Source organism: Eublepharis macularius, chromosome 5, assembly GCF_028583425.1.
Source record: "Eublepharis macularius isolate TG4126 chromosome 5, MPM_Emac_v1.0, whole genome shotgun sequence".
In the NCBI taxonomy this organism is placed as follows: domain Eukaryota; kingdom Metazoa; phylum Chordata; class Lepidosauria; order Squamata; family Eublepharidae; genus Eublepharis; species Eublepharis macularius.
In genome coordinates, this window is record NC_072794.1 from 53,877,638 (window position 1) to 53,891,803 (window position 14,166).

General features: G+C 40.9%; 1 protein-coding gene across 1 annotated transcript in view; it reads right to left on the minus strand.

The window, feature by feature from the left end:
- Positions 1-1,449: 1,449 nt before the first annotated feature.
- The window catches only part of PLPPR5 (phospholipid phosphatase related 5), a 110,100-nt gene continuing 97,383 nt past the window's right edge, over positions 1,450-14,166 (minus strand). The window contains exons 4-8 of the mRNA XM_054980358.1: positions 12,593-12,769; positions 10,894-11,013; positions 3,849-3,857; positions 3,539-3,614; positions 1,450-1,544 (exon numbers count right to left, since the gene is read on the minus strand). Of these exons, the coding sequence (XP_054836333.1) occupies positions 1,450-1,544; positions 3,539-3,614; positions 3,849-3,857; positions 10,894-11,013; positions 12,593-12,769 (477 nt within the window). The remainder of the gene's footprint in view (positions 1,545-3,538; positions 3,615-3,848; positions 3,858-10,893; positions 11,014-12,592; positions 12,770-14,166) is intronic.

Sequence of the window (14,166 nt, forward strand, 5' to 3'; positions counted from 1 at the left end):
ATAACAATACCATCCAGCTCTTCAGTTTCCTATCCAAACCATAAATATGGATGGTAAACAAAATGATACAGAAGAATATAAGACACATTTTCCCACAGAAATATACTTTTTAATTACAGGCTCTGTATTGTCAATGTCTACAAGGCTTCAAATAATTAACAAGGTTTGGACCTAGTGGAGTTGACATTGTACTCAATCCTCAGAGCAGATTGTACAACATCAGTCCTTGTCATCGACAGGCATCATGTGGACAGCCAGATGTGGTATAAATATGAAGAGTCTAGTCTTCTCCCTTTGCTTGGCTACAAGGTAGTGTATTCTAGGGATGCTCAAATATCAGTTGATTTAGCTCATGTCCTGTTCACTGTTCACAAACAGGGAGGTGGTTTTTTTTAATGACTGGTTTGGAAACAGGGGGCATGATGCTAAGTGATGTGTGGACATGCAAGGGAAACAATCCCAAATGTGAAATTATTTTGCTGTGAAATATGAAGATTCAGTCACGGGGACACAGCAGACAAACAGAACACCATGCAAGAAAGCTGAGCGTATTCTTAAGCTCCAAAGGAATTTTTGTACCCCAGTGTCCTCAATCAGTTCACCTGATTGAGGACGGAGATGAGCATGAGTTTGTGTTGTTTCAACAGACAAAAGGAACGGCAACAGAGGAATTTTAAAACACAGCACACACAGTAAGGATCTTTACAACCAATACGTTTTTTGAAGGGATATTGGTCTAAGGTGGAAGCCAAAACAGACAAACCAGTAAAAACAGGTTGGGAATCATCCCAGCTGGGAAAGCAGAATACTAAGGCTGAACCTTAAGTGCAGGTTTCTATGCTAAAAAAGTGTATTGTGACACATTTGTTAGTTTAGAAATTTCATACCATGAAAAATAAGAAGTCCGTATTAAGTATTTACCATTTTCATGTAAATTATGAATATGGATTCTTTATTTTGTATTGTGATTCCCACTTCATGCTCCTAACCACTTATGAAACATGTTTCTACTACTAACTAAACTGCAAATTTTGAAAATACACAGCTCCCCAATAAGCAATTTTGCTTTAATTTTCCCCTCATTGCACTGTATGTAATTAAGTAGAGAATACAGAAACAACTCCCTAAAATTCCATTTCTCAGAATATTTGCCTGCACTGAAGGCTAATGCATTTGCTACTACTTGCAGAATCACACTTAAACACACCAGTGCGCTTTTTCTGCGCACATACGTTTATTGCCTTATATGAAGATGCTCAAACTGGTCCATTCCTGTAATCCAGGAGAAAACCCTGAAGAGACGGGCTTTAAATGAACTCTGCTGGAATGGTTCTTCTTGGTTATTGTCAACACCTTGATTGTGCCACCCCTACAATAATTATATTTGCAGAATCACATTAGTGGTGTTTCCATCTTGCTTTCCCTAGTCAGCACGGCATAACAAGCTCATCAAGGCTTGGATCTAACTAGCTTTTCTTCTGCTGAAAAAGGAAGGAGAGGGTCCTCTTTGACCACCAGGAAGGCTGTGTTGCGGCTCATGGCACCTGCACAGATAAAAGGCATGCACAATGGGGGGACTGTAGTGCGGAGGAGAATTAAGTGATCTTTTATGAAAGAACTGGCTGGATCCCACACATCAGCTGAGTCTGCTTGACTTTTATCTGCGATGTTGATTTATAGGCAGTTCCTTGAGGGAGAATAAAGGTGGGAAATACATAGCAGGAACAGAAATTTGAGAGGCTGAAGACTTCTTTAGTATTTTAGTAATGCATTTTATTTATTTGTATTGGATTGTAATAGCTGTAATTGGCTTTAGGAACCAATTCTTTGCTGGAATAGCAGGATAAGAAATGGTCCCTAAAATTCATACAGTATATAAAAACTAGTTTTGATTTTTGTGAGTTTATACTCATACACTCAATTATATATGTGTGTGTAGATAAAATCTGTTTGTACATTAAACTGGTAAGAACACACAGTCTATCCCAATCGTTTCCCCTTCCCCATTGCTTCCCTTATGTCATATTTTAGGGTAACATAAAGCAAATTTACAGCATGTGAAAAAACCCATGCTATTTGAAGGACAATTTAATAAGATAATAAGGTTTAATAAGATTAGGTTTAATAAGAGACCTTAACTTAAATTGCCAGAACAATCCAGTGTGACCTGTTCGTGATGAAATGGCTACACCGAAGATATATGTTTTGTATCTATTTTTGTCTTGAGACATCTAATCTTATCTTTTCCAGTTTTTCTGACAGTATATTTATGGTTTATGGATAGTTCCTGTATTAACTTTAGCTGCAGCTCTATGATTAGCTAGAATAAAAAACAGTTAACTCTTCCCATTGGAGCATGTGATGCTCGTCTATCTTCATTTAAAGAACAAATGAACCAAAACCTGTCAAACTGCTGGTGATAAAGGAAATGCTGGTTCCACTATTTATTTATTACATTTTAATCTCACCTTCCAAGGAGCTCAAGTATATATGCTTCCCCCCCAATTTATCCTCATAACAATCCCATGAAGTGAGTGGGACTGATAGAAAAAGCAATTCATCCAAGGTCACTTAATGAGTTTCATGGGAGAGCAGGTGTTTGAGCCTTGATCTCTTTGGAGGGCCTTGTCTAAGTATTATACCACACACTTGCAAGGGGGGAAAGAAATGTTTACAGCTCTAGTTCTATGCATTCTTTTATACTGTTTTGTCATTCTTAGGGAAGAGGTAAATGTAGTTAAAGGTTAATTTTAACTTAGACACTCCCAACATAGTTTCCAAAATATGTAAAATGCTGCATTCTGTGAGGCAGAAAGGTAGTACATTTTACAACTGATTGGCCTGTGATGAGACAGAAGTAGCTGTTGCCATTTCTGATCCACAGTGCAGCCCGGTGATCCTTTCAGCATGCCCCCACCCCAACCTTGAGAGCTTCAGCCTCAACTCTGTAAGTCCCCTTAGGCAAATGAAACTATTGTTAATGAGGCCAAGATATTCTCAAAACAGGTAGACCCAAATAGGGCCATGCTACAACAGCCTGAACACTGGGGCCACTCGTTTATCAAAGGAGCATGGTTGATGACAAGCACTTGAATGGTCTAAATGTTGCCCAGGTATCTATATAAAAGGGTTAAGGGACTCTTATCTATCTTCCTCAGTATAGATATTATATACTACTACACTCTCGAGGGAGGATTATGCCTCTTACTGTGAACATGTTACAAGTATCTCACCCAGGGTTTCATACAAGCCTAAAGCTGGGGTCTCCAACCTTTTTGAGCCTGTGGGCACCTTTGGAATTTTGAAAGGGGGTGGTGAGTGCCACCCCAAAATGGCTGCCACGGAAGCAAAGAGAAATGAAATATCTCCTCCTTTACACCTCCTGGGAAGAAAGCAAGACTAAACAGGGGAATGGAACTACACACTGACTAAGCAAAACCCTAGTGCTTACCAGTTCCCCTCATCCTCTAGTGGAAAACCCTTTGATTTGAATGAGGGCAGCCAATAACAATCTCTGCCTTACAACGGCCTCACCCACCTTCTGAAAAGCTCAGGGAGCACCAGAAAGTGCTAGCAGGTGCCACAGCATACACTGGTGCCACAATGGAGAAACCCTAGCCAAAAGCATGCAGGGTCTTGACAGGGACACTTGTCCAGTCCAGCAGGCAGATCTATTGCTGAGATTTGTCTTTCATTGCTGTCAAGGACTAATCACCTAAACTCAGGACCGGCTGCCTACCTCACATTCAGGGTGGTGCTCTGCTAGGTAGAGCTGTGTACAGCACCAACAGCACATCTTAGTTTCATCTGAGAGCAGAACTACAAGTGACAAAAGGCACAGGTTGGACACTTGTCAGCTTCCCTCAAGTTTTGATGGGAAATGTAGGCAGCTTGGCAGAATGTTGGACAAGTGACAGTTGAAAAGTCCATAGGACAACAGTCAGAGAGCCAAGCTGCAAGACCAGGATGCCAACATTTCCCATCAAAACTTGAGGGAAGCTGCCAAGTGTCCAACCTGTGCCTTTTGTCACTTGTAGTTCTGCTCTGACTTACGTTATGGAAGCATACCTGTCCCCTTCCACCACTGCCTTACAGCAAAATCTAGACAATGTCCTGTTAGGAAGGTGTCACCACTTCCCAGAACTTAGACCAGGTGTTCCACCTCTTAACCGAGGAAGCACCTTTTGACTCCTCCTTGGCCTCCCAGTAGTTCCTTCCATGAAAGGTTAGGGATGCTGGCTGCCTATCTCACCCATGCTTTCTACTTGCTTCCTAAGCCTTGCTTTCCTCCTGTGACTGCTACCTCTGCCACTACCCTGCCAGAAATGGAGACTGGAAGAGGTTTTTCCATTGACCGTCACCATCCCCTCCATGCCTCAAATCTCTCGCCAGCCCCTTGCCAGCCACTTCAGCATTCAGATGCTTATTCAGCGGACCCTGCCTCTTCCAAGTCTGGAATAACTCCTGGGCCTGTCTTCTGGGTGGCTCCATGACCATCATCTTCTTTCTTTAAGTTCCACCTGAGCTCCAGGTCCTCCTTTGGAGGCAATTGTCCTCTTGCTTCCCTTTCACTCTCCCTTCCTTCCTGCCCCTACTGTCCCCAAGTCCCCTCCGCTTCAACCGTGATTACTTCCAGTCAGTTTGGCAGGAGTGTGAGGAGGCTGTGCAGCACTCATGGGTTTTCCTGTGCTGCCAGGGTGGCTACATAAGATATTTTCTAGTGCCTTTCTCATCTCTGGGTCCAGGGATAGGGGTGTCCATCTCTATACAACTCACACCGTAAGGAAAAAACAGACGAGAAATTAACAAGAGGCTCACTAAGTCATGAATATGAAATGCTGTAACATATCAACAAATGGAATGATAGCTTACATCCAACCAAGACTGGAGCTTTGTTTCAGCCCAGGGAACCTTCCTCAGTGCAGTTATAAAGATCTAAGCCACAGACTGCCACCACCTCCTCTTCTCAAAGAAGTGCTCCAGAGCCATTTGCCTGACTGGGAGGAAGATGAGCTGATTTCATTTGCTGATGGTGGCTTTCTTTCTCAAGCAGAGGTTGCAGAAGCAACACTGTGAGCTTCTTTTTGCTATGAATCTCATGTTACCCTCACACTGCAAACTCTATCTTACAGTTCCTTGGACAGATAGTGGAGCTGTGGTATCACTGGGCCACTATGCTAGCTCTTCTTTTACCAGTATACAGCCTAACTTAAATTTCCAATCTGTGGCCCACAAACATTTTCCAGATGCCAGTCAGTGTCGGGTTGAATAGGATACCCACCTCCTTCATTCAGGAACTAGTGTGGATGGGGATTAGAGAAATAGAACAAATTTGAGGTTGAGTCAAGAAAACAGTGACAGAGGGAAGTGCAGAAAATATGAACTGGATTTCTTGGTTCCCGTCTTCCCCTTTAAAATCCTAAAAAAGTGATATATTATTTGATGGGCTTAAGTTCTTCAAATTAATGATCATTGCAGAAGAGATGCAGTTACCTCCAGCTTTTATGCATTATTAATAGACATTTCTCTACCTCAAATATATCACCTGACTGCATTCCAATTACATGGAATTAGCATATAATTAATTGCTGGTCATAACCATCAGGATTCATTCTCTATGCTGCATAACATTTCCAATTAAATTCTATCTTATTACTAAATTAGACCAGAAGATTGTTTTTCTCTTTTTTATTATCTTGAGTGTAGAAAAGGATATTGAACCAGATATCATCATTGCTGTCCAACAGTAAAGTGGTCAGCTCTTCTGCTGATAATGAAGCAGCATAAAGGAGGCACTATAGACAAGGTCTCACATTCTTGGGGAACTACCCACAGGCGGAAAAATATGACTTTGTAAATTAATTAATAAATTTAAAAACCCTAAAAATTAGCCTGATAAGGACAGGATAACAACCAGAATGTTGAGAGCAGCTGAGAGTCAGTTAAGGGTGTTGGGGGCAAGGGACAAGGAGAAATCTGCTTCTTCAACTCCCTGATAATTTAAAGAATTTTGGAAGGGGAGATTTGAGAAATAGGGTGGAGGTTTAATAATTGCTCCTGCTACCCCTCAACTCCCCCCACCACAAAAGCAGACCCCTGAGTTTTGTCACATTTATATCCAACTGATTGTTAGGGCTAGGAATGGCTGCTCCTGACTTTAGCTCAGAATCCCTGAGGCTGGTGCCTTTTTCAGTGCTCACTACAGAAACTTACAGTTGTAAAATATTTTTACAACTCCCTATCATAGTTTTTTCATAATGGTTGAACTACATCTTTGGATACTTTCCTCTGTTGTTATCATCCATGAAACAGCTAGGCACACACAAGCAGAACTCTTTATGTCCTTAGCATTTTCCCTCATACCGACACAGTTCTGAGTAGAGATGGGCATGAACCTAAATATGACCCCAAAACCTCCACGAAACAGGCTGGTTTGGGGTTCGTGAACCAGGGTTCGTGGAAGCTCCTTTCCATGCTGGTTTGTTGGGTCATATTTACAGGGGAGTTTAAATGGCCATTTCCCCAGCCCCACACTTACCTTATCCTGCAGCGCAGCGTCCTTTCTCTCCTCCCAGGAGGGGTGGGAAGGTCATTTTTGGCCTCTTCCGCCACCCTGGGTGCCTGCAGGGTGACGGAAGAGGCTGAAAACAGCCTTCCTGTCCTTCAAATGGCTGCCGAGGGGCAGGGAAGCTGAAAATGGCCTTCTCGCCCCTCAAATGGCTGTCGTAGCAGCCATTTGAGGAGCAGGGAGGCCGTTTTTGGCTTCCCTGTCCCTCAAATGGCCGCCACAGCAGCATTTGAAGGGCAGGAAGGCCGTTTTCAGCCTCTTCCATCGCCCTGCAGGCCCCCAGGGTGGCGGAAGAGGCCGAAAATGGCCTTCTTGCCCCTCCTGGGAGGAGAGGAAGGACTGCACTGCAGGATAAGGTAAGTGTGGTGCTAGGGCTGGGGGGGGTAGGGGGGCTGGGGTTTGGGCAATTTAAAGGGACCTGCTGCTTGCAAGGCAGGAAAGGGCCCTTTAAACTGTTGTTGTTAAGGCCAGAAAGGGGCATTTAAACCCCACGAACTGGTTTGTAACTGGTCCAGTTCCGTGGTTCTATTTTTTTTTTGTTCTGTGCCCATGTCTAGTTCTGAGTAGCTTGGTTGACTCGTCTCATTCCATACAATATAGAGATTTAGAATTGTCCTGACTCCCGGCAGTTTAACAGGGACAGCCATCTCTGTTGTTTGTTGTCTGCCTGTTCACATATAAAGTGGGAGGTAGAAGTCAAATTTGGATATCAAAAGATATGCAGGGATCTGAAACCTCCTCCCCTTCCTCCATCCTAGCTCTCTGTGCTTTGTCATTTGGGACAAGTTTCAGGCAGCCCAATTCCAATACCAGAAATTAGCTGGTATGGGAGAAAAGTGCTTGAAGTGATGCAGTACGAGGAGGCAAGGCAAAGGAGGGTTCAGTTCCTCTCATTGTGCAGCTTGTTTTGTTGACAAATGCAGATCTATCCCTCGTTGCTTCATATGAGCCAGAGAGGGAATGAGCCAGAGAGGGAAAAAACAAATGAGGCAACTCCAGGTTACATCTAATTTGGCCTTTACATCAGCCTTTCTCAGGGAAGCCAATATCTTGCTTTATTTTGATGCCTTGCAAAGAGCTAACAGAATAGATTATACCACAGACACACATTCATCAACTAAATGCTTGCCTGAGCAAATGAGACAGTGACCTCCTTATGACAAAGTGTCAGAAAAGCTTACTTAAACATGTTTGGTTTAAAAGGCCTGTTGGAGAATGAATAAAAGAAATCTGGTGTTTTTCTTCCTGCAGCCAGAACTGAACGAACGACATAAAATGCTTGTACAACAGTTCCTGCATCCAGGCGTCTTTTAAACGGACAAGTTAATTCTCAAGAAATGGCAGTTTATACAGAGAAATAAAGCACAAACACAAGGAACATCACTTTCTATGGGCCACTTCATGCATTATTGTCCCAATCCAGCAAGACAGTTTGTGCCTACAGGCAGATTTCCATGTGAACTGGCAAGGGAGTCATTCCACATCCACGTTGTATTGCTCATCCAACCCTCTTCATACTGGGCGGATGCACGTTTAACATGAATGGGGATATGTATCTGCATTCTGCCAACTGGTTATGTTTGAATAGATGCCTGTGAGCCTAGATCGATGGCATATTTTTAGATGTACACTTCAGAAGTTTTAGGTACACACTTAAAAATGTATCGCATGGATACCGAAAACATGGGTCTACAAGTATCATGGAGGCATACTGACTGCATGCTTGGCAGCAAGTCTGGATTTGCTTCTGTGTAATGGATGAAAAAGAGGAATATATTTCTTACATTTAAATACACAATTTCGCAGTAACTGTACTGTGTATTATATTGAGCTCTATAGTAACATGACAGTTTGGTTAAACCAAGGCTTGACAAATCCCAGATGCCAGGTCACCATGACATCTGGATATGTGATTGTGGCAACTAATATTTTCAGCAATGATTTTATTGTAGAGTCTCTTGATAATCCTCAGTAAAAGTGTAAAGCTCATTTATTACTTCATATCAGAATGTTCGGTTGTATGACATGAAAAGCATATGTGTGAAGTTCTGGTCACTGCTTGATTATATGTTAACTTTTATACCATTCACTAGAAGTAAATGACAGCACAATACTATACAGAGTTACTCCACTCTAAGCCCTCTGAACTTAACTGGCTTAGACTGGAAACTCTGCATAGTACTCTCGATTTCTTAACCAACTTCTTTTTGTATTGATTCCAACATTCAATGAAATGGCATTTTTTAAAAGAATAGTGAAATTATAAAAAAATTGGGGAGAAGTTATGTTAGGCTTAGAAGTTATCTTTGTTGTGACAACAACAACCACGGTTACCCAATATTTATTTATATACTACATCACCTTTGTCATAGATTTAAGAAAAACTATGAAGAGTTTAGCATTAGGTTTTGTGGTAGCAGTTAGATGTGAAGACCTGGGGGGAAGACCTGGAAATTTTTGAAATTGTCCAACTTTTATCTGAAGATATTTTTTTCAATTTTTCTGATGGAAAAACTGGAAAATTTGAAGAACCACTGGAAAAAACTCCTATATTCCCCCCCCCCCTTCATAATAGCTGTTTACAACAAAGTTTTACTCTTTGTAATGAAAAGCCTTTTACAATTTTTCCACTGAAGTTTTGAGTAACACTGAAAAATTCTTATGTATTATATTTTTCTTTTGAAATGAGTAAAAATAGTAAAATGTATTGTCGAAGGCTTTCACGGCCGGAGAACGATGGTTGTTGGGGGTTTTCCGGGCTGTATTGCCGTGGTCTTGGCATTGTAGTTCCTGACGTTTCGCCAGCAGCTGTGGCTGGCATCTTCAGAGGTGTAGCACCAAAAGACAGAGATCTCTCAGTGTCACAGTGTGGAAAAGATGTAGGTCATTTGTATCTACTCAGGAGGGGTGGGGTTGAGCTGAGTCATTCTGTAAGAGTTTCCCAGGGTGTGGAATGCTAATGTCTTTTGGTGCTACACCTCTGAAGATGCCAGCCACAGCTGCTGGCGAAACGTCAGGAACTACAATGCCAAGACCACGGCAATACAGCCCGGAAAACCCCCAACAACCAATAGTAAAATGCTTTGTAATACAAGCTTCTACTTACTCCAAATTATACTAGGAAAGTTTTTGTATAACACAGTCTAGAACATTGGAGAATGATTATTCCTGTGTGTATTATAAAAATATAAAACATTTTATTTTATTTATTTAAACTTATAATCTACTCTCCCCACAAAGATAAGTTACTTAAGTTATTTAAATGGGCATAAGTTTAAAAACAACATCAGTGCAATTCTAAGAAGAATTACTCCAGTCTAAACCCACTGAAATCAATGGGCTTAGATGGAGTAACTTAGACTGGAGTAACTTAGACTGAAGTAACTTTGCTTAGGATTGCACTAGAATCCAAAATTTTCAATGTTATAAACTTTTACTTGCTATTAAAATATGTTGGTCCTATCAACTGTGAGTGTACGATACAGTTTCTGTTCAAATAATATGCTTCCTTTTGGTTACTTTAGAATAAGTTTTTTACCATAAAATTTACATACAAGCTGGATGAATAAAGGCAGACAGGCAATAATAAAGAGTTATATAACAACCTTCCAAGTAACATAATGGCTAAAATGTTGTTTCTTCTGCCCCATTATCAATTTCTGTTGTTACTTATGTAACTAAAACCATTCTGACATAATGAAGTTTACTATGGTATAATTAACAAGCATCTTTCCCAAAAGAAAAACCTTAGCATTGCCAAGTACATTCATTTGACCATGTAATGCAGAATCCTCCAGTTACTGTTAGGATCTTCTATGCTTGTTTTGGCAAGGCAATACAAGTTTTCTGCAGTAAACAATGCTGTTCTTGTGACAAGCAGATGCCCAATTTTCTCAAACCATCACACACTGAACTTCTGCTCACTTGCTCAGTGTTCATGACCAGGAATAAACTCACAGGGCGGGGGAGGGGGGAACAGTTGCAATGCAAGATTGTTGAATATTTGAACATTCTTTTGTCCTGCACAAGGATCTCCTAACAAAATATGGCTTAAGTGTCACAGAAAGTTTCTCGTCATTGCTTGTACATAGGACTGACATATATGGGGAAACAATGATGCTCTCAGATTCTTGTATTTTGGTATTTTCAGGATCCAAAAACAAAAGTTGATTTTCCACATGACATCCCATAAACTCTGAGAACTTAAAGGGGTAGTCCTAGCATTCTATTAATAATATGTTGTGAGTATAAACAAGAATATTTAAACACATCAGACACTACAAATTGTACAGATTCAACAAGAAAAGCATCCAGAAAAATATTACCTTTTCTAAAGGACTTTCTACCCGTGGGATGCTGATCATAGGCATCTGGGCCAGATTGTCCATGTGAGAATGTTCGTTTCCTGGTTGTCTACCTCTAAAATTATTTACCACACATACAACCTAGAAAGACAAAATTAAATGTTATGAAAGAACTGTACTGATTTGATCCAGCAGTAATATTCTGCCACCAGAAGATTTTCAGCAATTTTTTCTTTTTCAACCCCGCATGTTGTTCCAGAGGGTCCCTTATCTCCAGAAACAGCATTTAGGGTCTCGGGCTACAGCAAGAGAGTGACTGCCTTCGGTCAGCAGGAAATTACCCCTGGATCCAACTCCATATGCTGAGATATAAATATTAATTCTTAACGCACTCTTCTGTACTGAATGAGATGATCTTTAAAATATTCCTGCAACAAAAACAAGTTAGTAGTTAATACAGTTCTGACACTGCAATCCTATGCAGAGTTTTACTCCAGTCTAAGTCCGTTTAAATCAATAGGATTAGAAAGGTGTAACTCTGCTTAGGATGCTGCTGTTCTATAATTATATGGCTGTTGTGTTTCTAATTAATTTTTTTAATTAGTTTTTTTCACTGCATAGAGTTGCCCCCTGTGACATTTAAGTGATGTTTTAAATACTTCAGAGGGGGGGTGGAGGTTAGATTAGATCTAAACCAATATACACATGAGCATCATGTGGCATAAAAGCCAAGGAGCCAACAGGACTACTGTCCCGTTACTGAATCACCCCCAAAATGCTTGCACTCAGCAATGTTTGTACATTTATTACCCTAAACTTCTATTATCTTAAACCAGTACAAAGCAAAACTTATGTCACTGCTATCTTCTTATGGAAGAGAGGGATGAAATGGAGTTTATTTTTCACTGGGAAATTGAGTAAGCCTGATCCAGCATGCAGAGGTCAAGAGTGGAATTCCGCTGTTTGTCTTTTGAAATCCATTTGTGTTGAAGATACTTGTGTTTGTCAGAAAGCTGCAACAAGATTTTCATTTTTCAATATTGCACAGTTTTGAGTCTTTTAAAGTAAAATAAGCTAATAAAAGTTTATAAATAATAATGTACTGAGACAGAAATTCAGTGTAAGGCTTGTTCATCTACACATTCAACTTGTATTACAGCCTTCCATTATACCAGATGGACTGAAATGGAATTATAAGGCTCAGGTAACGAGCTTTTTACTACAGAGTTTTTTTAACATAAGCCACAATCTGGCAGAGATATACATGCAAATTCTTCAAGAGCTTCCCCATTCTGCTCTAGGCTGGCAAAAGGATGTGAATGGGGGATCTTCCGTGTGAAGATTCTCCATTGCAGCACAGCTGGACTTTGTGTTTGCATGACTGTGTATTTGTATATCTGTGAATGTTTGTTGTTCACGTAAATTTTCTCCTCATTGTTAGGTGAAAAAAAGGAAGGCATTGTACCTTTACGGGGGAGGGGCTGTGGCTTAGAGGCAGAGCTCCTGTTTTGTATGCAGAAGGTCCCAGGTTAATTCCCTAGCATCTCCAGTTAAAAGGCCTGGGCACATGATGTGAGGCACTGGAGAACCAGTGCTGCCAGTCAAAATAGACAATATTGACCATGACAGACCAATGCCCTGGTTCAGTACAAGGCAGCTTCAGGTGTATCCACAGACAGGCACACATGAAAAAGAACAATTTGCTTGTAACCGTACTTACCAAAAACACTGCTATAGAAATGCCCACTAGAAATCCCGCTATCACGTCAGACCAATGATTTCGATATTCTGCTACTCTGTTGATTCCAGTAAGAAAGGCCATACACATTAAGCCCAAACAAAGGACTGGTTTTGCTAGCCTTGTTCCTCTGGCTTTTATTGTGTTGGTGATATACATCTGGCAGAGAAAAAAAAATGCAAACAAAAAATACTGAGAGCAGGATCATGCTGTTCCTAAGTTGGGGGTGGGGGGAGAACATTATTACTCAGATCAGAAGAAAAAATGCCTACAGATGACAGCCTGTGTGCCGTAGTGTGCTACAGTTTCTGACTTGCATCTGAATAGAAAAGAGTCCAGTAGCACCTTTAAGACTAACCAACTTTACTGTAGCATAAGCTTTCGAGAATCACAGTTCTCTTCTTCAGATGCATCTGACTAGGATCTGGGAAACCCAGGTTTGAATCTCTACTCTGCCATGGAAGTTTGCTAGTTGACATTGGGCCACTTACACGCTCTCAGACTAACCTACCTCACAGGATTGCTGTAAGGATAAAATGGTATAGAACGAAGTAAGCCACTCTGTGTCCCCACTGGGGAGAAAGGGATGGAATAAATGAAGTAAATTAATAAATACTGTAGTGAAGAGTAACAATAAAAAAATACAAATTCAAGCAGTTATCCAAAGAAGTTACTTAAGCCCAAGTAATCATGCCATGCACAATGCCTGAAAAGTCTTGAAGCTTTCTTCTGAATAAAATGACAAAGGGGCCTGAGAACAACAGGGAAAATTATACCATCACTATCAGTTCTTTAAAAAAAAAAAGGCGCTTTCAGCAGTATGGGAGAGACAGCTAGCATACTTCTACCGCTTGCATTTTCACATATATTAGCTGAGGGCAATTAATGCTAATTAACCTCATTGTGTGAAAAGAAGCAGAAGCTTTTCAAGAAGACCTCTACAATCTTTGCTATCTAAACTCCCAGCAAGCCACAGACTAGCAAGCATTCTGCCGTCCAATTTTGTGGCTGCCGTACAACCTGGCAATACTTTTTAATGCACTGGAATCAATGAGACTGATGCACACAATTGTGTGCTAATTTGTGAGATGTCTTCCTTTGCTGTTCACTCAAATGTATATTCCAGATGTAAGAATGAAAACACCACAAAATTAGTTCTGTTTCCAGACAGCAGCTGCAGGGTATCTAGAATTTTTCTGTAATAGTATTCAAAACCTAGCCTCACCTTTTACAGAGAAATATGATCCCTTGAACTAATAAGTGCTCGATTAATTCTAATAGCTGCCCTATGAAACGGATAATCAACACTTTTATTTTAATGTATTGTCGAAGGCTTTCACGGCCGGAGAACGATGGTTGTTGTGGGTTTTCCGGGCTGTATTGCCGTGGTCTTGGCATTGTAGTTCCTGAGGTTTCGCCAGCAGCTGTGGCTGGCATCTTCAGAGGTGTAGCACCAAAAGACAGAGATCTCTCAGTGTCACAGTGTGGAAAAGATGTAGGTTAAAGATGTAGGTTAGGCTCCTCAGGATACAGTGAAGCCTCCCGCCATTAGCATT